General features: G+C 39.7%; 1 protein-coding gene across 1 annotated transcript in view; it reads left to right on the forward strand.

Annotated features, from left to right (window-relative positions):
* Positions 1 to 21,887: 21,887 nt before the first annotated feature.
* Positions 21,888 to 27,800, forward strand: part of ZRANB3 (zinc finger RANBP2-type containing 3) — a gene marked incomplete at its 3' end in the record, with an annotated part of 48,207 nt that continues 42,294 nt past the window's right edge. The window contains exon 1 of the mRNA XM_082001447.1: positions 21,888 to 22,989. Coding sequence (XP_081857573.1) covers positions 22,799 to 22,989 — 191 coding nt within the window. The 5' untranslated portion in view covers positions 21,888 to 22,798. The remainder of the gene's footprint in view (positions 22,990 to 27,800) is intronic.

The raw sequence follows: 27,800 nt of genomic DNA on the forward strand, positions 1-27,800 counted from the left end.
AATTCCATATAGGTGAACACCTATGTGCACAAGGCATTCATTGCAGGTTTGTACTCTGAATGCTGCCAAAAAGAATAGTTTAATTTTTTGATACATGCAGATTACATTAATGTCAGAATCATCATGTCTCCTTACATGACACTAGGAAAACATGTCTCTGTGTGTGTGTGTGTGTAACTACTGTTCTAGTCAGATTTGGTATTCACATACATCACGGCAGAGAATCTAGGAGTATTTTTTGAATCAGTAAGATCAGCAACAAGGTGCAGCTAACCCCAAACGGGAAATAGAGCAGTACCCAAAGGAAAAAGAGAACTGGGCAATAAACTACTGCTATACTCTGCACTGCCCCTTAGAAAACTCACACACTCACACATTATAAGGAGTCATGAATATGTCAAATACTTCTTTTCAGCTTTTATTAGCTTTTGTAACTCCTATCCTGTAGACTGTCATCCTACAGGAGAGGATAGACTGGTCTGAGTTTACTTTCTCATACGCAAAGCCTTTTTTCCTCCTATACAAACTTATTGGTCTGCTCTACCTGATGGATTAAAAACAGAAATAGCAGTCATTATGTTTTTCCTCCCATAACTAGAAGCTTATCCTTCAGCAGAAGCTTAAAAAAAGTCTCCAGTGAATTCCATGAGACACTTCCACATAATCCCCACCTTCTAGCTGTCCAGATTCCATTAGATAACATTCCTCCTTTCCAGGAGTTCACTGTTTCTCATTATTTCCAGTAGAAGAGAATCTCTAATACCTTTCCCTCCTGCAAATGGTTAGATCATGACAGCAGAGGAGAATGCTATAAAAAAAAAGGGAAAAAGAGGAAGTTCTAAGCCAAGAACAAAGCAGGCTGATATATACTACTAAACCCATAGTGCACTAGCGCTACAAGCTCCTCTCATGATTTCAAATGTGTGTCAGAACTATGGAATAAATCTCATCCTAACACTTCTGAGTTTCCATTTCTGCAACAGGGCTCTATAAATTTTCATCTTGTTGAGAACAATTAATAATTAAAAACAGACTCTTAAAAAAAGTCAGACAAACAACTCACAAATAAGATATTTGCATTGTGTACCCATGGCCAACTAAGTCTGTTAACTACTATCATTAGCAGATGTCCTTTTAAGTAAAGGCATAGAAAGGTAAGACATAGTCCATTTAAAAAATTTATACTAGAAATCAATGTAATAAAATTGTCTGCATCTTTAAAACTGCAGAATTAAAAAAAAAGTCAACCTAAAGATGTACCATGAAGTTACCAGTAATTTTGACAAACTTTCTGCAATAAGTCTACATAAGCTGCACTCTACTAAAAGGTGCCTCTTTTGCATATTGTGTTATGAATACAAACCAATACAAAATGAGCACATAAACCCCACATTTAGTTTCTATAATTTTTAAATGGGTGGAGGGAGGTGCAAACACCTACATTAAATAAGTGCAAACTACAAAGATTTAGGATCTTTTCTACTCCATGGCTGTAGGAAGAGTGGATTTGAATCACTTCTTCTAAAGTTTATACAGTCTGCTGTACTTCACTCTACTTTCCTTCTCATCAGGTTATCTTCCTTTCAGTTGCTGCTGTTCCACACAGTCTGGTGCAGGAAGGTATGGAGTTTAGTGCTGGATTTCACTGAAGTGGGAAATGGGAAGAGATCACTGAAGTGAGGAGAAAGAAAAATAGAGGCAATCTAAGGTGGAAGATACCAAAATGTGGGTCTGGTTTTTAAAATTACCATTAGATGAATCTTTCCATCCCTTCACAAGGAGGCTTCTTTACAACTACTATGCTGAAACCACAAGACAACCACCAATGCCTACAACAACCAGTTTTCCTTAAGACACAAAAATAATTTTTAGCTCAATATTAAAAAAGTCTTCAGGGCTTCTGTGCTTAACATTAAAAAGGAAAAGAGAATTTTGACAGGAAACAACAGTTACCCGAAATGTTCCTGCCTAGGGAATGTACTGTATAAATGCTCGTTTGATGTTGTGTCTACAGCTCTATGAATGCCTTTATGCAGAGATTATGCCAAATGCAACTATGTGTAAATGAATATAGAAATAACTCATTAACGTACGTGCACTAGGAAAATAATTTGAACTGAGTATTGTAGAAATAATGCCTTAACATTTCACTTAAATGAGACAAGACAGAATTAATTTGCTTAAGATAAGTAAAAACTTATATCCTGGAAACAGCAGTTGTAGCACTCAGGGCTAGTTTACAATTGTATTAGCAACCCTGACTTAGTTGATCTTCAACTCAGAACATGTGTAAACTCTCTCTCTTATCAAAACACACACACAATTACAATTTGCTGAAAGACTATCTAACAGAATAGGCATTGTAAGTTTAGAAACAGATACACAAATATGAAGTTTCAATTCAATTTAAATTTCAAAGCAATACCACATGTCTTTTGAATATCTGTCTTGTATGCTTATGATAAGTGAAAGAGAGTCTAGAAAGCAATCAGACGCTTGCTAAAGGAGGAAGGATTCTCTAGGCTTGATTGAGAAAAAAAAAAAAAAGATGAAGACAGACAACACAGCCACAACCACTTCAAAACCATTTTCCTGACATAACGAACCCTCTATGATAGTTGTACTGAAAACCTCAATATGTATAAGTGATTGCGGAAATTAGTATGTTCACTTTTTTTTTTAAACTCATAACAAAATTATACAACTCAGTAAGTGGCCAAACTGCACCATCAAGCACCCCTAGGCCAGTATCGGACTCCAAGAATAGAGGAGACTAGACTGCCCTGAAGGAAATTTTCTTTAAAACTTGAACACGAGTATTGACACAGACAGAAATCTGAACTGGTTAAAAACGAAAAAAACCAGCATGCTCTGTTACATAGGATAAATTTGGGAAGCAAATGGAGGAGTGTACTTCCTCCTTCCTGGAGGAGGAAGCACACAGCTAACAAACTGAAGTGTTCTAACTAACAACCGCCTTTCCCTTTAGAAGAACAATGGAGGAGAAAGAAAATTAGTTCTTTGAAGACTCATAAAGCAAGCTTGTGGACCAAAAGACACTTAAGAAAAAGCTTGAGAAACAAAAAGTTTAAAAAAAAAAAGACTGGAATGGGATACTTCAAGTAAACTACTTATCACAATGCCATAATCAAGTTTGTCTATAAACCTAAAGGAAATAGAGCACCTTTACTCAGTTACATGAGAAAGAGAGACACTTAACAGTATAAGTAAAGTTCATGTAGATAGGCCAAACATAACAGAAGTGCCATATGAAGCCATCTTATGATCACACCAGAGTTTCATTCACTTGACTGATTTAGAGTTTGTCACTTTTGAACTGCTAATAAATCTTAAACATCTGATCATGCAGAAATATCTTTATCTCTACCCTTAGAGAAATTACATAACACAAGACTGGTCATGAATGCCTATTCTGTATTTAGTTCACATAATCTCCCTATAAAAACCACTCACTTCCAAGAAAGCACAAATCCTTAAACAGTGCAATTTCATTCATTTGCACCATAAGCAGTTTAGACAGTGATGAAGCTAAAATAAACATCTTTCTCTCATGGTTTTATTTTTGTTCCAAGAAGTGAAATATATCCTCATTCTTAGTAGCATAAATGAAACAATTTTACTGCTGTTTAGAAACTAGTCACCAATCAGCTATAGTTACTAGGCGATGACAAAGTGTCATCCAGGTCTAAATAAAGTAGACCTTAAGCTAAAGCCCTAAATTTAAACAATCCCAAAATACTGACTGTGCAAAGCTAGTCTTAAAGACTAAATGCAATTATGTTTCAAATGCCTTCTGGACAATGGATACCAAATGAGCAAGTATCTGTCTGGTGAGTCCATTTGTAGGGCTGACTGCTGATGAAAGACTAACTTATTGTTAATAAATTAGAGTAACAGTATAAAAACAAGCTGAAAAAATACTTTTAGCATTCAGAGAATTCAAGACTAAAAAATCTCTTTAAAAGTACTGCAGTTTACACAAACAACTGAGAAATGCCTCATGCTAAACAAAAGAGTCAATACATCAAAGCCAGACTAAAGATCACTTAGTTTTGTCAGATGCATATTTAATCACTGTATTCTCTGTCCTTCCACCCCCAGCTGTTCCTATTACGAAACATTCTCATTCACTGTTACTTCTAAAAAATGGGTCTAGAACCCTTTCAAGACCTTCACATTTTATCCACAAACAACCTAACTTGCTACTTTGTTGATAAAAATTAAAGTCATTGTAAATTTAGTCTCAAGATGATAGATTCATGCAAACCTAATGAACTCACCAGGTCTAGTTTTGCATTCATATCTTGCTATTAACTTTTTCCTGAACTGCAGTTTAAATTCAGACTGTTCTAGACATTCTGCTTTTATACAGTCTCATCCAAATGCCAGGCATTAGCTAAGCAGAAAATTAAGCTACTCGCAGCTTGGAGTTTAAGGTCAACCCAACTGCCTGAAAGCAAAAGCAATATACTGCAATACCCTCTGAGGCACACGAGGCTCATTGTGCTTTTTTTTTTTTTTTTTTTAAATGAAAAAGCAACAGTCTGAACAAGAAGTAATATCTCTGATAAATTTCCTCTAGGCTTCCCCGTAAGTGGACTGACATAGTGGACCAGGCATATGAAGGTCCCAGATGCTGAACAGGAAATTTTTAAAGTCACAATATCTGCTCTAAGTACCAACACACAGAAAAAACTTGTGTTGTTTCACTGGAGACATTTTCCCCCCATTTTTTTTTCATAGCAAAACCTGGTCTCCATAAGGTATGTTACAGGCAAATAATCATTCTTTAGAACGTATTGATTTTGAAGCCATGCTGTCCAAAACCCACGAGTGATTCATACAGAGCTGTCACACTAGGCAGCAGAAGAGAATGTTGAGGGGGTGTGAAATCAACCTTTTTTTTTTGGTAAGGACACTATCAAGCAACCAATAAAGCTAAGCTGTTGTCTATTCCACCAAAAAGGCACAATGACCAGTAATTTTGTGAACACAGAAATGAAAATATAGAACTGTAAGAAACTGTTTATTCTAAACCAGTGTTACTTTCTGCAAAGGGACAGCTGCAATAGAAGTTCGCAAATAGTAACACCTACCCCCAAAATAGTAAAAACCCAAACAACAAGCCTTCTCTCACATTTGTAAAATCCCATGTTTGGATAGCACAAATTTTGTTACCATCCCAAAGAATCCTAAACAATATGAACATGGGAACAGGGCTTCAGTGCCAGGTGCCTAAAAGCAAGAAAAGACAGGAAAGGGCAAAGCTTCAGCTAGAATCAGGATGAGCAATTAAACTGTAATGCCACATTTCTCACTTACTTCACTTGCTCGTTGTCCTTTCACACAACATTTACTATGTTGCTAGTTATCAGGTCCCTAGACCTTAAGATCACTATAAGCCAAAACCAGACAGTTCTTGAAAATTCAACAATATTACTTCAGCCTTCTGGAAAGCCTGTGATTTGTCAGAAGTCCTTTCCTTATGTGTTCTCTCTCTGTAGTTCTATATACTCTTAAAACATTGCAAACTGGTAGTAATGGCTGCCAGCATGCTTTCATGTCACAAAGCAGGCACATAGAAAACCCCTAAGAAATCACAAAACTTCTCATCTCAACAATTCCAATCCTCAAGTGCTTCCGAAGCAAAAGACTAAGGAATGCGTTACTTTAAACAAGGGAGACACAAGACTCTGAACAAATAAGTATTTTTCTAGAGTGAAGCTTGACTACAGCAGAAATCTTTATTACTCTCCAGAACTCAGAATCTGAAAATAGGTGGAATAAGACATGAGTGACAAGTTTTCTCAGTCAGGTATGTGTTACCTTCCACCCATACAGAAAGCAACAAGAGTAACCGTAGGGTTGAACCAAACAAATGAGAATACAACATGGAAGGAGGATCTGAGGCACATATAAAAGAGAGGCTAGGGAAAGGGTTACAGATTTTCTCTTGCATCAGGACAGTGGAGAGGATTTGGGAAGTTGGATATTTTTAACACTGTTTTTCAATTTATTTTTCCCTCTTGAAAAAAAATGAAATCCAGAATATCGGCTTTAGTCCTCGATTTTGTTCTAAAAGTAAATGGTCTTGGTATTATCTTGAGCATAAATATGTTCAACCTAAAACAGTGAGAACTGAAGTTGTGAGAGACTTCGGTTAGCCGTGGCATTAGCAGTTTCAAGGACTTTGTTAACACCACCCCTACGCCTGCACCAAATTTGGCTAAAAGCACTAAGAAACATCTTTTTAAATCCCAGATTGTTTAAGGTTAAACAAGATCTGACTTCTCATGTAAAAGTCAACAGAGGGAGGGAGAAAGGAGGGAGGAGAGAGACAGGTAGGAGAGACAGATGCTAAGAACACTAGGAGTCAACATGTGATTTTTACTTTCTTGCATATATGCACAGTCAGCACCTCTACTCAGATAAGATAATGGCATTATCAGACCCTAAAGAGACTTTAAGGAAAACCAGCATCACATTTAATATCTATGGCTACTCCAGAAAAAAAGAAAAAAAAGAGAGAGAACAATTTTCAATTAATGCCACATAAAAAGAGTTTTTTTTTTTTTTAAACAACTAGGGCTGGGACTTGGAGTCACTGCTTGAGACCCATCCTGCAATAATACAGATTGGATAGCGGTTTTTGCTAGATAAACAAAAGCTTTTTCATAGACGCAACACTAATTTTCAGAATGTTGCTAGGGCAACAGCACTGTAACAAGAATTTCTGAATAATGAGCAGGTGGCAATATACAAAAATCTTAGACTCTTGACTGAATTATTCATATGTACTCTTGAATAGTGAGATTTATAAAAGCAATAGCCTTATTCCACCACCACAAAGGGAAATACTATATAACCTGCCTAGAATATTTATTTGAGTTCTAAACATGGATCTCTCTATTGCTTTAACATGATACATACAGCAAGATCACTAGTCTGAACAAAAGAGACTCATGGCTCTAGCATAAAGAGATATAAGCAGGTTTTTTTGCATAAAATTCTGTTACACAACCTAAAAGAATAGTTTTTCTAAGCCAAACCTAAATCTAATTATCCGTTGAAGATTCTCCTTGCACTGATTCAACAATTATTCCAGAGGGACAGGAACAAATCTCAGAAATTACAAATTAAGGACCAGACTAACTGAGAACTGGACACACTTCATCCATCATGCACATCCATAGCAGTAGTGTTGCCACATACAAATGCTATGGGGGGAAGCCTTATGCGCAGTCTAGAGAGAGTCTATTACTGCACTCAAAAAGCAATGGCAGCAAGACTTGGCAAAGTTTTGTTAATTTAAAACTTTCAACTCTGCTAAGTCCTTTTAGGGCTTTTTGTCTTTTTTAAACACCAATAAATTGTAAAATTTGTAGTTACTTTAAGCAAAGTTCCCAATTTCTGGAGATTAACATTGTCTATGTATTGACATATAAATTCACATGCCACAAGATGATCATATAGTAATGGTTACAACTACAAACTATAAAGCTGTTTTACAAAGCTGACATTAAAAAAAGTTGCAAAAACACAGTAGGAGTCAGATAATCTAATTATTTGATATTGTTTTGGTAAACACTCTTCAATTCCTCATGAAGTATCTCTATGTACTAAGTGGAATTGTTTCAGTTTAGCTGATTTTCAATTAATGTGCAGTAATTTCAGGACAAGCCCTGGAACAAGTTACATATTAAACTGTCTTGTCATCATGTGTGACAGCTGTACAGATCTGAATACTCCACAGACAGCTAGACCTAGTTCTTAAACTGAAGCTCATCCAGTGAAATCTCACTACAACAAGCTGACATCTAGTCAAGTTTTACCAGCAAAGCCTTCCATGTCAGCAAAGCTTCTTGAATTAGGTTATAGCTAAATGAATTTTCTGTGGAAGCCACAATTCAAGAAGAATGTTCAGTGAAGACAGTCTAATTTGCAGAAGATTAAAGTATCCAATTCTTACAGCTAGTCTTCCTGCATTGTTTATAAATGAGCTACTGTTCCTCTGCAGCAGCAGCAGTCTAAACAGGTTTAAGCTCCAGGGCTGAGTAGTGCCTTGCACTGCAGCTGAATCCTGGAAATTCCTTTGTTCAACTTTCTGGTCAGAGGGAGGTCAGAAGGCAATTGCCTCACTAATATGATGGCCTCATCCAACAGCTTTTTAAGCATAATTTTATATCTCTAAACCTGAAAATCCTGGTATCACAGGAAAGCCAAGTAAAATCAGCATCTTGCTGCTTCCTTATGAACACTTCTGAAAGCACATCATCAGAAGAGCAGCTTAATTGTCCAGACCCAAGCACACGGGAGACAGAGCTGATTCTTCCTTTCCCCAACTGAAAAAAAAACCCCATGGAGCATCATTTTCTGCAAACTTGGTACTCATGCCTTTCACAGATATTTTGTCTTTTAAGAAGCAGAAGATCAGTCAAGGAAGCAACGTTAACTTTTGCACTAAGTAACAGGGTTTTGTGTGGTGGCATGTCCTCCTCTTTCATGGTACAATAACCAAAACAGAAGGGTACACATTAAAGAAACTTAGCAGGATCAACCACTGTATCTCTTTTTAGAGGGGAGGGAGGAAAAGTAAACTTAATGAAGATTTATTTTATAGCGTAATGTATTTTTTTAAAAAAAACAACAACAAAAAAAGTATGAACATAGGACAAATACTGCCACCAGTAAGTATATTCTGAAGGAACTCTGTAACTCTTACACTTTAAAATTTAGATCAGAAATTAATACAGTGCATTAGAAATTAGTGAATTTATTTGACAATAGATTTATTTGACAACGGTGCTTTCAGTACATTAATCATGTTTTTCAAAACAGTTCAAAGCCTGAAATCAATTGGAATGCAAAACAACCCGGTATTACACAGTTTTTCAAATGCCGAAAGTTAATAAGACTATAGCAGTTACATACAGAACAGAAGCATCTCAAGAATGAACCAAAAACCTTCTTCAATAATACACTATATTTAAAATAAGGACATCAGAGCAAATGTACAAATATAAACAGACAGTAGGATCGAGTGCACCCTCAGCACTGAGTGGTGCGGTTGAGACGCCTGACGGACAGGATGCCATCCAGAGGGACCTGCACAAGCTCAAGGAATGGGCCTGTGTGAACCTCATGAGGTTCCTTATTGCAGGGCCTCAGTCCTGAGGTTAATAAGTTATGAATAGTATTAAAGATGAATGCCTGTTAACTTCATGCATGAGGATTTTCTCACTTGTCATATCAAGAGCTAGTCAGCTGCCCAGATACAGACATCTAGTGTAGGCAGATATGACACAGATCTACAGGAGATTCTGCTGCCTTTCTGGAGCAGAATGGGGAGACAAGATATTTAGCCAGATAACCAAGAACCCCATCAGATCACTCTGATTTCAGTAAAGCACAAGCTTTAGTATTGTCACCACTGATATAAAACATGCCTGAATTCACACATCATCTGATCAGAGCTGAAAAATCTTTCCACAGTCTCCCACACCCAATTATTCCACATGTTTATCCCAAAAATGGGATAAACTGTTTCCTGCTTACCATTAGGCTATATTTCGTTGCATACTGGAAGACAGGACAAGAAAAAGCGATACTCTGAGAATAACTACACATCTACATTTCATGTAGAACATTGTAATGTTTGGAACATTGTAATTTTAAGCCTTCATACTGCTATGGACAGAGACAGACACACAAATCCAGTTTCCAGCACTGTCCAATATTCCAACAGAAATGGCCAGATAAAAAGATGATTGTATTCAGAGCTGGGACAGCTTTCACTACCATTTTGATATGCAAGTCTTCACAAGGACTACTGCTCCTTGAGCTTTACTGACACTGTAAAGTTTAATGCAAAGGCAAGATTAAGGAGCAACTAATGGTGTGTCATGATACCTAATGATGACCAGCCAACTGTTGGGAGTATCATGCATTGCAGTAATTGGGTTAGCTCAGTAACGTCATTTATTCTGTTCATATTACTGCTTTAAGAATTCAGTCTAAAGGTACCATTCAGAGCTCAGAAATCTCAGTCAAAACATGGCATTATACTAGATGAAGGCTCTTCTGTGTTTAAATCTACTAGCCAAGCTCAGTCTGGAATCAGTTGCTTCTCCCATTAACAAGAATGTTCACATAAAGCCAGGTGTTTCTCTCTAGAAGCCATTATTTGAAAACAGAGAGGGAAACTGGACCTGTGTGGTATTACTACACAAAGCATTTGGATGAAAAGCATAGTATTTTTATAAATTAACACAATAGTTTGTGCGAAAGATTCATATCCACTTACTAGACCACAAGTCTAACCAGAAGGCATTAGTATTCCTATACAGTATCCATAAGTCACTTAATAGCTTTGCATGTCCTCTTCCTCCTCTCAATCCATACCACAAGGATGACACCTCAGAGCAATGGTGGTACTACCTTCTGGTACAGCTTTAAATCCTTGAAAGAGTAGTTTATTTTTCCATTACAATAATGCAATGTGCAATGAAGAATCCTTTTTAGAGATTATTTGCAATGAAAATACACTAAAGATCACTTTGATGTACTTAAAGAAACCACAACACCTAAACTAGGAGACTAATCATTTGTAATCTTCATTGCAAGTAAAAATCAAAGACTCATTATTGTCAATTCTAACAGTAGAACTACTATCAGTAGATACTATGAGCAACCAATTATCCATTTTACCACAGTTTCTTCCACTGAACTATATGCAGTTAACAGTCATTAACACAAAAAAATTAGTCAGCTTCTCTTGGTTCTCCCTTGGAAAGCCATTAGGCAAAAGTTCTTGTTTGGGAATAGTCTGGCTTCCCACGTGTGAGAAGGATAGGGATGCATAAACTCAAAAAAACAAGCCAAGTTTTATTCTGACTCAAGGTAATGACATTCTTTGTAGCTATGATAACCAATCAAGCTACTTTTAAGGGAAGACTAGTTGGCAAGGGTTCAGTTCTTGCTTTAAGTTATGAAAGAGATTCAACAGATTATAAAAGGAAGGGAGAAAAAAAAAATCTAAAGAGTATAACTTGCTGCAGGATTAAACAACTACGGAGCACACTGAACCTGAAATGTGTCTCTTCAACCAAAAGACTGAGGGATTTACAATGTTTTAAAGCAAACAGACTTTTTACTGGACCTTCTGTTGAAATGCTCCAAATCACAAGGTGGTAACATGGACAAGAATTTCCCCACAAAGTGATTTACTAATTTTGCCACTGCATCATTTGGGCACAGAAAGTGAACATTTGATCACAGCCTAAATTATAAGGGTCAACAATTTTCCAATGGTTCTCAAAACTCCTACTGTATCTCCACAAGAACATAGCAAATTCTTCTCAGCTTACTTAGAATATGAAAACAGATGGAAATCTTCTTGTGGATCCAGCATGCTGGTCAATGATGCAACCGCTCGCAGCTACTCACCACCAGCAGGAGGTTTTTATGCCCAAAGCTCTGACATCAAAAAGGACTGTGAGAACACTCCTCAATCTGCTGTTGGCAGAAGCACTCGAATTAGTTCAAACTTCACCCACCAGCTGCACACCAACAGCTTTTTCTAGATTCAGCTGTACTAAAGAAGTCACTGATCTCACTTCCAGTCACTATTTCCTCCATCTGCCAGTTAAACTACTCCTGTGAGCCTCCCTACACATTTAAATTTGAGAGAATGAATGAGACCTACATCTCACACAGCTGACAGTGAAATTTTCAGAAACGCCTCACAACAAGAGCTCATTTAACAGATCAGAGGAGATGATAGAAGGTATGAACAAAAAGCTAAGGATATGTAAGTATGATGGCCTCTTTCACAAAGGCAGATATTTGCAAGAAACACATCTATTTACATCCTGCTTCACCATAATGTGAAGTAAAATGGTTTAGTTGGACAGTAACAGAAAGCTATTACACCTCACTTAGCTGCAAACATACTTCTTCAAAACAAGGATGGCAGGTTAATTGCTAAATTATCTAAATTGCTTCAGCAGCCTGGATACAAACATACAATAACCAACTATAATATTCTTGGAAACTTAGTTCTGTATATTGGAGAAGAGTTCATATCATAAATCGACACATTGACAGGATTCTCACAATACGTACGTTCAACTGCAGGAGACATGCACAAGAGTGGCAGTGGAGGCTGTTCTGTAATTAAGGCTACTGAGCTTCCATAAAATCTGGTTTCAGACATTATTTCCTCTAAAGCACTCCTTCAAAAAGTTATGAGATCAAAATAAGGTTATAAGCAGGCTGAAAGCACAATTTTCCCAACAATACTTAATCATAATCTGTTGCCGATTTATGATCTCCTAGAAATAGAGCTTTCCAATACCACTTCCAAAAATCTCTCAACATTGTTATACAGCACATCAGTTCACCACCTCAAAGAAAAGCCAACACGTGAAACCTATTTTAGTGGGTTTGCACAGATGCTACCCATCATCCAGAGGAAGCACCATGTTAAGGCATTCACAGATTCTTCTTGCCCAAAGAGTACGGTGTGAACGACCTCATTATTCAGGTCTCCTATTGCCAAACGACTCATCTCTCCATTACTAAAAGGCTCAATTTGGAATGCAGCCTTTAACAAAAGCCCCTTGGTCATTCCTATCTAGCCATTACTAGGTGGAATGTTATGTGAGAAAACTGCCACTAAAAGCTTAACTGGGCTCCCAAACCCCAACGCTCCTGCAGTCCTTCTAACCTAGTGGTGCCAGGATACAGACCACTTCTATGAAAGCTCCTTAGATGTCACACCCATGAATTACAGTATTTTGTATTTACTGGCTATTGTTTAACTTCATATCTATGAAATAAGAACTACTAGAGTATGCTGGAAAATTTCAGAATCTATACATTTTATAATAGTTATTTTATTGGCTAACACTAATCAGGACATGCAAAGTGGTTGCTATCTTTATGCAGGTAGTAAAAGTTACAGAATACAGTTGTCTAGCTCACCAAAACTGAACAATGCTGTCAATATATATTAAAAGGCTTTTAAAAACTGAATGTATGCTACATTGCAGCCAATTCAAAGTTCATATTGCTTCATTAACATTATCTGACAACCCACTTTTTATGAACATGCTGCCAGAAGTCCCATCTTCCCCAAAGAGTCCAAAAAATGCAACTGTATCAACTACTTTTAAAAGCCTAGAACACAGTACCTTGAAACTTTAAACGTATCATTGTATTTAAAAAGATGTGGCACTACAGTGCTTAGTCAAATTAACCGTGGGGAGAAGTAAATGTGTGAAAACAGTGATGCAAAGATATACGAACTTAAATTAACCTAGGCTACTGGAACAAACTGACGGCACCTTTCAACTGAATAAAACACAAAACCATGTTAGTTGTGTTTCATGCCCAGAGCTATACCTAAGCACTTCACCTGGAACATCCAGCTAGTTTGAAGCAGTTTCACAGACAGACTTAAAGCAAATAGAACAAAATAAGTAATACTATGATGTAAGGTAAATATACTGAAACACAAGAAGAAATTAAAACCAAAAACTTAATACAAGTTAAAGGAAGAAAAAAAGCATAGACAGAATTACGCTTAAGACAAAAGGAAAGTAGTAGTATATGTCTCCTCAGATTTTCCTTCTTTATCCCTCTATACACACACACAAAAATAAAGTATAATTGGAGGACCACTGCAACAGATTTGAGTAATTAATTCACTCTTTCCAAATCCTTAACAAGGAGTTTCTGGAAAACTGCTAACAACTGCAACACAGTACTCTGCACATCCCTTAAAATTACTGGTATTTAGTCAAACCCATTTTTACTCCTGAGAAAAGTTGTAGTTGATCTTGATAGCAATTTACAGTTTTGTAAATTAAAAGGTGACCTAGGAATAGTAAGCAATCCAGTTAGAAGTACTACATTTTTGGCCTTCCAAGATTTAAAAGACACAAGTCTTTATACTATCTTTACCATAGGGGCTTTTTTTTTTTTTTTATTGAGGAGTATAAGCTATAAATTACAGTTTTTCTATAAAATACTAGGACCCTTGACCTCACAGTATTTACTGTAAAACAAACACTTAATATTAGCTGTCTGGCAATAATATTGTCATTTGTTATAAGCAAATAGAAGACTGTCAAAAACCCCACATTTCCATTGCCTTTGTTTCTCCTGAATAGCAAATTGTTTATATAAAACCTTTTGAAAAATAATTTCAGAACTTCATTTTTGTTGCTTTCACTTCAACAATAAATATGTATTCCTAATCTAACATTCACAAGAAATGCTGCACTATAAGATTGCTGTGATCATGTCTTCTGCTTAGTATTCAACCACAAAAGCAAGTCTCAAGTACCATACACCTTGTAGAAGACATGAGAAAGTAACCCCGTTGGAAACCGCAAATTAATGCCTCAATGCAAAAAGGCTAGTCTCAGACGCTCTAAGAGGAAAAAAACCGCAACATATTCCCTATTCTGCATTAGGCACACAAGATCTCTCTAATTTCAGGCTAATGAAAAAAGGGCATCAATATGAAAAATTAAAACAATTTAAAAACCACTCCAAAACACAACACACTTTGGCAGATTACAATATCTGACCACGCACCCTAAACAAAATATCCATCACTCGGGTTTTTTCCATCTCCTTCCTAATCCAGCTTTCTATAGAGATCACGCAAATCCACCAACGTGTATCTTGTACCACAAGCTTAAATACGAAAAAAGGAACTTGTGCAAATCTCTTAGTGTGAATAACCTAATTCTTCTTAGACTCAGTGTAAGAAACAGCTATGCCTCACTTCTTTTTATGTCTCATTCCGTCTCATTCATAAAGTGAAACTCTTCTTCAGTGCTGAAAACTCATTTTGAAATATTATAAAAGAGACTGTAAAAACCAGACTGTGACACAGTTTGCTCCCGATTCTCCTTACACTTTGGATGATAGTATAATTGTCCAACACGACAGAAAAATAACCTATAGTAAAACAACCCTCTTCCAACACCACCACAGCCAGGACTTATGTCCACAGACAACGTAAGGGGAGGTGTAAATAGGAAGCCAGGACAGCCGATACGAGCGCGGCACGCTCGCAGAAAACTACTGCTAACCCGAAAAACCCACCCCTGCCACAGCGGGCACCCCTAAAGCCCACCGCCTGAAGGGCTGGGAGCGCTCCGCGGGGCACCAACCGGCTCCCTCCAACAAGCAAGACCGACAGCGCGGCCGGGACAGACCCCAGGCCGGGACAAATCCCAGGCCAGGGCGGCAGCAGGCCGAGGGCTCAGCCCCGGGGCCGACCGGCGGCCCCACGGCGGGACGGCGCGGGAGAGCGCAGCTCCGGGCCGCCGTTTTGTGCCGCATTCCGCCAGCGGCGGCCAGCCCTGCCTATATTAGGGAAGGGAAACGGCTCCAGCCTCTCCCCGCCGGACCGGGATCCCCCCGCCCGCGCGGCGTGCAGGTGCAGCCGTCTCCCGCCGCCAGCCAGCCCCAACGGCTGCAGCACGCGCCCCTCCCCCCGCGCGGGCCCGCCCGCTCCGGCGGCGTGGCCGCCCTCCCTCGGCGGCTGCCCCCCGCTCTCCGCACTGCGGGCGCGGCCGCCCGCCACCCCCCCTTCCCCCGCTCTCCTCAGGGAGTACGCGGCCCCGCCGCCACCGCCCCCCGCGCGCAGGGGCGCCTTCCCCGGCGGGGCGGAGGGTTCCTTACCGCGGCAGCGCGGCCGGCGGGCTGGGGCCGGCGCGTCGGCGGCGGGCTCACGCACGAGGGGCGCTTGACCCCATCGCCAGCCCCGACAGCCGCCCGGGTTCCTCCTGCTGCCGCGGCGGGGAGAAAGGCCCGCCCCGCCGCGCCACCGCCGCCAATAGCCGCGCGGAACGCTAATGATTAACGGCCGCCCAGGCCAATTAGCGGCGTGCCGCCCTCCCGCGGCGCTCCTGGTGACTGGCGCCCTAGCGCTTACGCTGGCGCAAGCCCGCCCAGAAGTCATCGGCCAATCGTAGGGCGCCGCTGCCTTGAGAGACGGCTGTGACCACCACCAAGAACCCCGCGCTACCGCGGGGACCGGTACTGCCGCGCCCGCCCACTGTAGGCAGCCGACGACCACTGGCAGCGCGGCGGCGCGCAGACGGACTGCTCCCGCGGCTAATGACAGCCCGCGTGTCCCTTCTGCTTTAGCGCCCCTTCCCCGAGCGGCGGCAACTCTCCCCCGCCCTAATGCGCCCGAGCAGGTCCACTGCCGCCGCGGATGCGCTCTACCCGAGAAGCTGCACCCCAAACTCGTCAGCTGTCCCCCGTTAGCCCTCCCGGCGCGAAGAGCCCACACACCGGACCGGGCCGGCGCAGGGCAGGCTGGGAGCTGTAGTCCCGGCTTGGCAGCACACCCCCTCCGCGCCCCTCGCCCTGGTTCCAGCCCTCAGACGCTCTTTCCGCCAACCTCTACAGCCGGCGGCGCTGCCCGGGGCGCCCCGTTCTGCGGGCCCCTCGCTCAGCCCGGCCCTCAACGCCGTCCCTGCGCCTCAGCCAGCCCGCCCCTCTCGCAGCGGCTTCTGCCGTGAGGTAACCGCACCGCTTTCCTTCCCCCTTTCCGCCCTTTCCGCCCCCTCCGGCTCCCTCAGCCCTCCCTCTCTCCCCCGCGCACCATCCCAGCGAAGCAGAAGCCGGTACGAGACACCGCCGGGCAGGAACATGCCGTTTAACTCGCTCCCGGGGGGCGGGCGCAGAAAACATACAGATAAAACCGGTCCCCGGGCCCAGAAGGGCCGCGCGCGCGGCGGGAAGCGCTAAGGGTGTGTGCGCTTGCCGCCCCCTCCCCCTTCCAGCTGCGCGTCATTTCCGGGCGGCGGCGGTTTGAGCCCCGAGCCCGCGAAGGTGTGGGGCAGCGGAGGCGGGAGCTGTGAGTGGTGCGGCTTGCGCTCGGCCCGGCGGCCCTCGCCTGTGAGCGGTCCCTGAGGGGAGCGTGAGGGCTCGTTCGCAGCCTGTTCCCTGCGGCTGCGCTGTGGTGTGATGCACTGCGTTTGGGGGGAGGCGGGGGGGCGGCTGTGAGGGAGCAGCCCGGGCCCCGCCTTACGGGGGGAGGCCGGACCGAGGGCGCGGCCTGGCCCCGCGGAGCAGTGGGGTGTAAGGCGCTGAGGGGCTGCGCGGTGAGCCGCGCCGGGGGGGTGCCGTAGGTGGGAGTCGCTCGTTGTAAAGGGGCGAGGTTCCAGATGACTCTTGTTCTTTCTCAGCCCATGTTTGTGCCAGAAGGTCTTGCTAGTTCTGCTCGCCCTGACTGCTGCTGGGTTATCACGGCATGTGCTCCGGTAGTTCTGCTATTGCAGGACGCTGCTGTGTGCAGGGAATTGCTTAAGTAAAAAAAAAAAAAAAAAAAAAAATTGCCCCTAGGCAGGTATTAAGGTGTCTTTTTTCCCTAAGCCCAGTATGCTCTTCCGTGGAAAAACTGTTGTGTGTTACAGAGCTTTGTGAAGTCCTTTGTTCTGCCTGATTGCTTTTTGCTCTAACGTTTTTTCATATTCTGTATTCTAATGACTTGTGTAGTTTTTAAGTTCTTTATTATTCCACCGGTGGAAAAAATGGTTGATGAATCAAATCAGCCAAGCTCCCATGATTTTCTTAGAGCCTTAGATTCCCTGTTTACTTTTATTGAACATACAGCCGTAGAACAGTTAGGACCATCAAGAGGAAGTTAATGAAGCAAACGCCTGATGAAAATACTCACTTGTTTTAGGCATCTGCTACTGAGCTGCCTTAAAAAGCTATGTTTAGTGGCCTGTCAAAATAAATAGTGGGTTTATATTATGGTGTCAGCTTGTGTTGACAAACAGCTGTTGCAAAATTTAAGTAGCCCTTCCTGAAGTTCTTATCAGTCTTGCACCCAACCTTTCAGAGAAGAAATATATCACCTGGGGTAATATCCTCAACAAGTTGTGTCTCAATACATACCTCTGGAAGGATGAGTGTCTGTAGTGAAATGCAGTATTTAGCAGCAGCAGTGACAGAATTTCACTTTTTTGGGGGGGGTAGTTTTTATTTTATTTTACTAGTATTTACGCTGCCCTTATCCTTTGGTGGTTACGTACTTTTCTAGATCACTTATGAATTCATTGTACATAATAGATGTTGGAGCAGATTCCTTTGAAATATTGCTGATTGTTGTTTCTCTCATGTATGAATAGTCTAATGGCTTACATTAAAAAAAGTTTTGGTGCATTTTTTCACATGACAGCTCACTTTCAAGAAAAGTTGGAGGGACTTTCTCAAAAGTTTTCCTGGAAATTATATTTACTGTACAAATATGTCCATAAAACTTACTCTGTTTTAATTAATTTTTAAATATAGTGGAAACTGGACTGCATCAACCAGTTTAGAGGTTGTGCAGTTTATAGGTACATTGTTGTACATCCCCCTCAAAAAAACTTCAGTAGACTTGAAAGATAACACTCACCTTTACAAAAGGCATGTTGACTCCCACCAAATAGATGCATTTATCCTGGTGTTCACATGTTCTGCGCATCATAATTTTTACTGATTTTTATGGCCTATACATGAATCATGCTGCAGTTCCATGGGTCTTCACTGTTACTGCTTTTAAAGGTTGGGATCATTTACCACTAGCTACTCCTAAGATACTAAAGCAATTTTAGATGGACAGTTACTGGGTTTAGTAATTCAGCTATTTCATCCTTGTTTTCCTTTAAAGCACTTGAGAAAATACCGTACAGTTTTTATTTTTTTACTCATAAAACTTTTGTAGCTGAATGAACTCTCTGAGTGAAAAGTTAGGTCTCTGCACCAAACCTTTTAGGTCTGTTTTGACTAGGAAAACTGAAGTTCCAGAGCTTGTGATCTAGAGTTGTGGTAAGGTTGGTGGGATGTGTATTACAACATATTAAGGACACAGAAACAAATGAAAAATTGTGGTTAGAGAAAACATGCACTGATTTTTCTCTCTCTTCTTAGAACTTCTGAATCTGCAATGGGTAGAACAACAAACACAAACTGGTATTCTGCTACACTGACTAAATTTTTTTTTAAAAAAGGCTACTTTTATTTCTTGACATGACTACAGTGGTGTACGTAGTTGACCTGTCTCAAAACAAAATATAAATGACCGCCACTGCCAAAATCATTAGACACAAGGCATCGATTCTCAGTATAATTATTACTTTAGCAAATCAATAAAAGGCAATTTGATGGAATTAATTTCTTTCTCTGTCTTGTTTCATCACTATTCATTCTCATTTTCTACACAACCAAAACAAATCTTTCATAGGGTTAATATACCTTTCACAGTGTCTTCTGTAGCTTTGGATATCATAAAATAGCGCTGCAGGTATGAATATAGACTGAATATGGATTTTTATCACTGTTGTTTAGCCAGAAATCATGACAGACCTTTGAATCTTCAGGGTATGATTCTTTGTATGATCATTAAAAAGTGCATGTTTACAATAATTGAAGTAAACTTTAAAAGTTTGGGGAAGAACTATGTGAGTGTTGCTTTAAAAAAAAGTGCATTATCTAAGTTCTTAAAACTTCATTCTAAAGTACATGTTCTCAGGCAATCGTATCTCGAGCATCAAATATTTTACCTCAGGTATTTTTTTACTTGCCATGAACTCCATAGTAATTGACCATGAGAGTGGTAGGTTTTATATGCACAACGGATGGCAAAGTCCATCTCTGAAAGCTTATAGTCCAAGTTAAAATAATAGTGTAGATACGGTAAATGCAAAGGACTGCAGCATGAAGTTGATAATTAGGAGAATATTGGGTAATGTGATTATGCATGCTACTCCCTCCAAGGAGCAATGGGCGAAAGTTTCAATAATGCACAATGCATATTGCTGTCTTGTCTTGTGCTCACGCTAGTCATTGTATACGTTTTTATAACAGTCCTTGTTCACTGCATGTTGACTTCCTTAATTATTCACCTATTCTAGAATTATTCACCAGTCAGTTCTTTTCTCTAAGTGAATAATTAAAAAATAAACCAAAACTTATACGTATCTGGTAGTTAATGCTTTCTTTGTTGCTGCTTTTTAAGATAGATCTGCAAAGTCAGTTTTAATCTTATTGGTGACTGATGCAGAAACTTTTTTTTATGGTAGTATTGCTATGTACTGATGAATCATATGTAACTCCTCTAATTCAGATTTGTGCTTCTGAAACTGCATGGGTTTTATTCAATGTTTTGGTGAAAGAATCTTGTCATAATCTAGTTCAACAGAAAGTTAATTATGTTAACATTTCATTCTCTATTGTCACTCACAACAAGCTATGTAGCAAGCTGATCAGAAGTATGTAATTTTCTCTGCTTTTATAGAATAGAAAATCATCACAGAAAATGAGTCAGAAATTTTCTTTAGGAGTGAATCACAGAACTGAGTGTTGAACAGGTTTGCTGGGTCCACCAGTCCTGTAGCATACTTGTTTAATGTTGGCTCTACAGAAATATTTAGTGTTTGTTTTTTGCCATCAGTCTTGAAGGTGAAATCTACTTTTAAAGGAAAAAAGCCCAATACTCTGTGGAAAATATTGTGATAGAACTATTGAAGTCATTATGATCTCTTTCCCAACAGTTAGAGCTGAAACATTTCTGTTTGCTCAACTGAGAGATGAAGTGAGCTTTATAACTTCTTTCCTGTGAAATGCATCTCTTGGGTATATAGGGCGAGCCAGAGGCTTTCCTTCTTCTGTTAAGCCAAGTTCAGTGATGGACATGCATCAAAGAGCCTTGATACTGATCCTAGTACTTTTATCTGCTGTTGAATGTTCCAGAGGCCCAAGGTACAAGTATATTCTTTCTTTAAAGATTTGAGAGAGATTCCACTTATTAAAAATGGGGGTGGGGAAGCCATAGTCAATAATGCAGTAGCACTTAGATGACACAATGTCTGGTTTGCAAAAGAAAACCAGATTTTCTTTCTCTATAACTGGCTATTTCACTGATGTTCAGAAGGTGTTGCCTTCGCAGGCGTGGCGACCTGGTTCAGGAACGGCACGGCGACCAACCCCAGGCCGCTCGGGCCATCAGCTCGCTGACACCAATGTGGTAGACGGCAAATGGCGTTTATTAGTTTGTGACACGGCGTTATATAGCTTAGGTTTATAACCTCACTTCCGTCTGCTTGCATCATAAATTAAACGCTATTGGCTTTTAGGAGAGGGGCCCTAACTTTCCGTACAGCGCGATATCTTCCGGCCGCCAGACCCTAGCTATCTACAAGAAGGTGTCCGTCTTTATCTTGGGACAGGTTATGTTCTAGAAGGTCCTTAGTCAGAACTGTGTATCAGGAGGAGGTTTAGCAGCACTGGACATGTCTCTTATTAGCTTAGTACCTTAAGTGCATGATCTGATAGGAATCTAGAGAGAAAAGATCCTGTCTTTCTGCTGATAGTACCAGACTTCTGAGAACTGGGCTTTCCGTACCTTGATAGTGCTATTGGAAGCACAACAGCAGCCTCTCTCCAGCCATGGAGTTCTTATTGCTATGTGAATCACTGGCACTCATCCAGTGAGTAACATCAGGTGTTCAGACCCTCAAGTTACATGTTTTTGAGACCTGGGTTGAAACCATGTTTAGATAGAAGTTCCTAAGTGTGTGTGTATACACACACAGACATATCTATGATTGCAGTTAGGATTGTTGTTTTCATACATGTGCAATAATATTTCCAGGGCTTTATATGTGCAACAAAGGATAACTCTTCAAGACTACGCTTTTTAAAATAGATCCTCTAGCAGCTAAGTAGTTCAATACAAAATAGAACAAAACCCATAGCAATGGTAAATACAACCCTTATGCCTCAACTTTGTGTTGCTTGATACTTTAAATTAAAATTCACTTTTTCCCCCTCATTTACCAGCAGAATGGTATGTCAAAATGGTTGTGGTTACAAACCACTTCATTGTAGAATTGGTAATAGAAGGTATGCACAGAAGTTCTCCAGTGTTCAGTACTTCCACAATGACAATGTCATGACCGTAGGCTCGTCTGCAGCATTTTCTTTCCAGTTCTCTGAATGTCTGTGTTGTGTATCTTGGTAGGTGTGCCTATAATTCATCATATAACCAAGAAAAGCACTTACTCATTTTCTGTCTGGCTGAATGTCATTAGTCTGGTGATGCCAATGACAGGATACTCTAAAACATTTTTTTTTAATAGAGTTCTACAATAGTTTAATGGATTTCCAGAGCAATCAGGTCCTTTTCTCTTTTTTCTGCTTTGATTTGGTTTGTGTTTCTTTTTTGTCCAGTTACAGACATTTTTGCCAACAGTACTAAAGTACAACAGGAATAAAGTTATTACTTTTTTGTTTTCTTCTTTCTCTCCAGACTGGGCATATTTTGCCCTTTTTCCTGATTTGATTCTTGGGATTAAAACTTTTAGATGACTGTTAGTTCCAGCATCAGGAATTTAATAACCTTTTTTTCACTAACTTTTCTGAAAAATGTTTACTAAGAGTTCTATTTAAATGTCTACAAGTTAGGTCTATTTGGATGGCCAATAACTGTCATCCATGAATAGGGAACTTTCTTAAATACCTATTTCAGTGTTGAGGAAGTAATATATGCTGACTTCTTCTTACAGGAATAGTTAGCATATTGATACTAAGGTAGTAAGCTCTCCCTCTATCATCTGCATTATTTTATGCTTTCTAGGGAGAATTCTCGAGACTTGAGAAGTGTTGTGTAGATACTGAATATTTCAAGATGGAGTGATTATCATTGTTCCATGAAGCTTTATTCTGTAACATATTGCAGACCTGTCTTTTAAGTAAGATGTCTTTTTTGTTTTGTGTTGTTTCCCTTAGGTTCAACATGGCTAGTACATTCCAGGAAACACCTACGCCTGGAGCTTCTTATTCAGAAAATGTTGATGCTAAGCTGTCCTTTCTACCTGAAAGACTGAGAATGAAACTGCTTCCTTTTCAGCAGAAAGGCGTCATATTTGCACTTCAGAGAAGTGGCAGGTAAAATCCTTATTATACGTTGTGCTAAAAATAATTATTTTAGGTAAATGTAAATTTTTACGAAGACTATGCAATACCAGCAGCTCTTAGGTGAATTATATTACAGAAATTTCTCGTAAACTGAAAGATAATGTGGTTTAAAATGAGGAGTTGTTTTGTTTTATCCCCAGAGGATGAAGAAATGTTTAATAATGCATTATGCAAAAGGGGACTGTAGTATCAAAGATCTCCTCACGTAAGAGGACGTTGAGATCAGCAGAAACATCCTTTTTGTCATGTTAATAAAGAATCCTTAAAATAAGTTAATTCACGTTTGTTTCTTTAGTTCTTAATGGCATGGTAGAGCTGTTAAGAGAATGACTAACAGATCTTGATGCATATATGTGGTATTCTATTTTAAACTTGGTACAATTCTGGCATGCAATCAGGGTGTTCTGGAACTCACTGAGCTGCAACAGCAGAGCAGAAGAAGCCTTACAGAGTGCTCAGTTAGCAAGTGCAGTAACTGAAGAGCAGGCATTCAACAATGAAGTACCTGATAAATCAGAAAAATAGTTTATGCAGCAGATGCTGGAAATATTTTGCTGAGTAAGAGCCTGTTACTGAGTTACAGGGGCAAAGAAGAGGGAAGCAAAATACTATTTCCATGTTTAGAAAATTTAGAAAATCTAGGCAATTGCAACCTAAAGCCATGAAACTACTGAATGTCATTCTTTTGGAAAGTAATGACATTTTAGAGGTCTGGCACAAATTAAATTCTTTTAGCTTAGATTTTAAAGAAGGATGAAGTCAGTTTCTGACCATTTTCTCTTGCACAGAACAAGAGGCTTAGGGTCTAAGGGGGTTGCCTGCTAAGGTTTGTGGTTTGGGGTTTTTTGGGGGGTTTTTGGCTTTTTTCAGGGGAAAATAAATGTGCATCCCTTTCTCTAAAGGTGAAAAATTAGAAAGGAAATGTTTATCATTGATTCTTGCAGTTATGTGGAATTTTGATCAATTAAAACTTCTTCTGAAGACTTTCACTTTAATTCTATTCATTTGGCCAAAAACCTTTAGCAGTTACAACACTGCTGTCTTCAGGGATTGAAACAAGCAATCTGTTTTACACTGCCAGACTAAGTAGCAGAGTAGAAAGATGAGCCCAGCCATTAATGTGCAAGCCTGAGATTTAAAAAGCTTTTTGCTGTATTGGCATTAACTTCTCTGTGACCACTGGTCATATTATTTGGGCATGGTGGTGTTGGGCTGATGGTTGGATGTCATGATCTTAAAGGTCTTTTCCAACCTTAATGATTCTGTGATATTAGGCACTATCCTGCTGCACAGTGTGACTGTGAGAATAAATGCATACAGTTTTAATGGATCGCAAAGACTTTGATAGAATAGACAGCAAAGTCTCCATTAGTGTTGAACTTAATAAATCCAAAGCCCTTGGCTACTATATCTCAGTTGATCTGATTCTAATAAGAGGAAGTGAGGTTTATATAGTATGCAATTGAGGTGCATTTGTATATACAAACAGTGAAATAACAGAAGACATTAAATGTGTACAGTTTCTTTAATGTTAATTAGTGTAGGCTAGTGGATGTATTTGAAAGTAGCATAATCTTTTGAAGCCTGTTATGTAATACAGAGGTTCCTCAGGAAGCAGCTTGGCTGTAGGACTAGATAAATTTTAATCAGATACTACTTTCTTCTTTTTGTTTGAGAAGTAGCAATTGCCTGCAAGAAGTATCTAAAATGGTTTGGAATACCTAGGCTAATGACTCTCTGTCAAGGAGGGAATTATATTATTTTCATTAGGATTATGGGGTTTACGTTGTTTTCTTTTCTTGAAACCCTTCATTGACAAAAGGCTGAGTAATATGGCGCTGCTAGTTTTACTGTGGTATGTGTATGAAAGTATTTTTGTCATGACTGTAAGAAAGATCATCCCTTGGCATAGCAAATTCTATAAGTTAGGTGGTTCAAATTGAGGAACTGTGTGCACACTCTCAGCCAGCCTCTATAGAAAGTAAAATTAATTAAGTCAAACTTTGAGGAGTATTTTTTTACATCTGTCCCCTGCTCAGGCAGATCTAATTTTCTTTCTGTCCCAAAACACGGAGCAAGACCCTCTGCTGCTTGTAGCTGAATTTTCTTATTAATTTGTCAGCCCTTGGCTCACCCAAGTCTTTCCCTTTTGTATTTTTGTATTCTGTAATGCTTTAAGCCTTCTTTCAGTATTCCCAGTGGCATGTAGAATTAGAGTCATAGAATGGTTTGGGTTGGTTGGGACCTTAAAAGTCACCTAGTTCCAACCCCCCTGCCATGGGCAGGAACACCTTCCACTAGACCAGGTTGCTCAAGGCCCCATCCAGCCTGGCCTTGAACACTTCCAGGGATGGGGCATCCACAGCTTCTCTGGGCAGCCTGTTCCAGTGCCTCACCACCCTCATAGTGAAGAATTTCTTCCTTCTATCTAGTCTAAATCACCCTCTTTCAGTTTAAAACCATTACCCCTTGTCCTATCACTACATGGCCTTGTAAAAAGTCCCTCTCCAGCTTTCTTATAAGCCCCCTTTAAGTACTAGAACATTGCTATAAGATCTCCCTGGAGCCAGTTCCTTATCCACCGAGTGGTCCATCCGCCATATCCATGCCTCTCCAATTTAGAGACAAGGGTGTCATCTGGGAGTGTCACATGCTTTGCACAAGTCCAGGTAGATGATGTCAGTTGCTCTTCCCTTATCCACCAAAGCTGTAACTCTTGTTGTTAAAGGGCAACAAAATTGTCAGGCATGATTTGCCCTTATTGAAGCCATGTTCGCTGTCACCAGTCACCTCCTGATTTTCTGTATGCCATATTTTAGGGTCTGCTACTTTTCCATAAAAGTGTCTTTCCTTGTTTTAAAAATACATAAACATAGGATTTCAAGTAAGCAGTATGTGCATCTCAGCTCTTCTTTCTTCTCTCCCTCAGGCTATGCACTCGCTTTGCAGTCATCACTTAATCCATGCTTTGCTCTAGTGGCAGGAAACTGGTGTAGAGAAAGTGCTCTATTGTTGGCTGAAGAGATTCATTTAATATTATGTTAGATTAGACAAGCACCCAGTGTGAAAAGGGACTTATTAGAAAAAAATTTTATTTCTTGCATGGAAGGGGCTGTGAGTAAGCTATTAATTCCCTTGTCTTTTCCTAGAGAATAAAATAAATATGCTGTTGTGATTTGTGCTTTTGATTCATTAGTAAATGAATCAAAGGCTTTTTCAGTAGATGCTCCAAAGGCATCGTCTGGACTAACAGAGACTGCCTAACGCTTTTCTAGGAAATAATAATTCTAGAGCCAACAAGACAGTGTATAGTTCAACTTATGCTAAAGGTAATAACTGCCTACCTGCTTATTCCATAGTAGAGATTATTCTTCAGAAGTGCACTTAGGAATAGGTACCTAGGGATGGAAGCAATGTTTGTTTTTTATTTATAACTTCAAACATTAATGTGCAAAAAAGATGGGTGCACACAAATTCTGTGCTTGAAAAGTATTTTAGTTTTATGCTTTCAGGAAAAATGTAAGTTATTTTTAAAAACAGAATTAATATGTATTTATTTTTTTATATGTGCTTTAAACTGTCTCTTCCAGGGACATAAACAAGGACATAAACTCTTAGCAATGGGTTTAGGAAATACTTAGGGTGTTAGGGTCAGTTAGTTGTGTGTATGCTGTTGGGAGGTGGAAGGGAGCAATTCTCTCTGTTTGCTCTTTGCTGGTTATTAGTCATAGTTTGGGCAGATACGGACAAATCCCCATTTCCTAAGAGCTCAGGGTAACCTAACTGCAAGTAAAGAGGCATAAACTGGAAACCCTGAAGTAAAGATGTCATCTTGCTTATTGGATTTAGTTGCTCTGAGCAACAGAGTATGGTTTTCAGACCTATTTTATTCTTCCATGTAAAATCTGTGAAGTATGCAGGAGGAGAGTTACTTGAGAGTGAAGCCTCAGACAATACCAAGAAGTCAACAGGCAATGGTCAAGTGTTAGTGAAGAGGTGGCAGTGTCAAAGCACAATTCTCTGGAAAAAGTGGTAGAGGTTTGGGCAAAATATCCAAGATGCAGAGATATATGGGCAAATGGCTTGATTGTACTGGTAAAGATTGTATTCCATCTCTCTTGAGCCAACATTTGTCTTTAGATGTTAATGATTTTTATTGTTACTGTTCACTAACATAGTACTTGAAAACCCACAATCTCTTTCTAACATGTATTCTTGTTTTATATCCTCTTTTTATAGAAGTGTGCGATGTCTGTCTTGTATTACAAACAATTTGCTCACCTGAATAGACTGTAAAAGTCAAGAGGCATGCTATTCTTTGAAAGTTAGCTCTCTTGCTACTGGGTAACATGCACAAACTATATCACTTAATGCTTTATCAAGTTTTGTAATAAAAATTGTTGGCATGTGATTTGCAAACATCATTATTTAACATTGCTTGCATTGTTGATGGTATCTGAAAAAGATGCCTTCAGACTCACAGATATCTTTTCTTCTAGAAATGTTGGCAGGACAATTTGTTTACGCTATCTTGCTTGTGGATGCAAAAAAGGACTTGGAGATATTTACCACTCATGAAATAAGCTTTTCCATAATTGTATGCTCAAACTATTTTACTGAGGTGATCTAGTTTCCTGCTGTGTTTTATTCTCACTTTGTTACATAAGGTTCAAGTGCATTAACATTGTAACTTCTATTTTTTTGGCAAAAAAACCCCCAACAATTATATAAATTTATCTAAATATTGAAATGCTTATTGATACACTTACCAGGATCTGTAT

This window comes from Phaethon aethereus (assembly GCF_964289735.1).
Source record: "Phaethon aethereus genome assembly, chromosome: 6".
NCBI lineage: Eukaryota > Metazoa > Chordata > Aves > Phaethontiformes > Phaethontidae > Phaethon > Phaethon aethereus.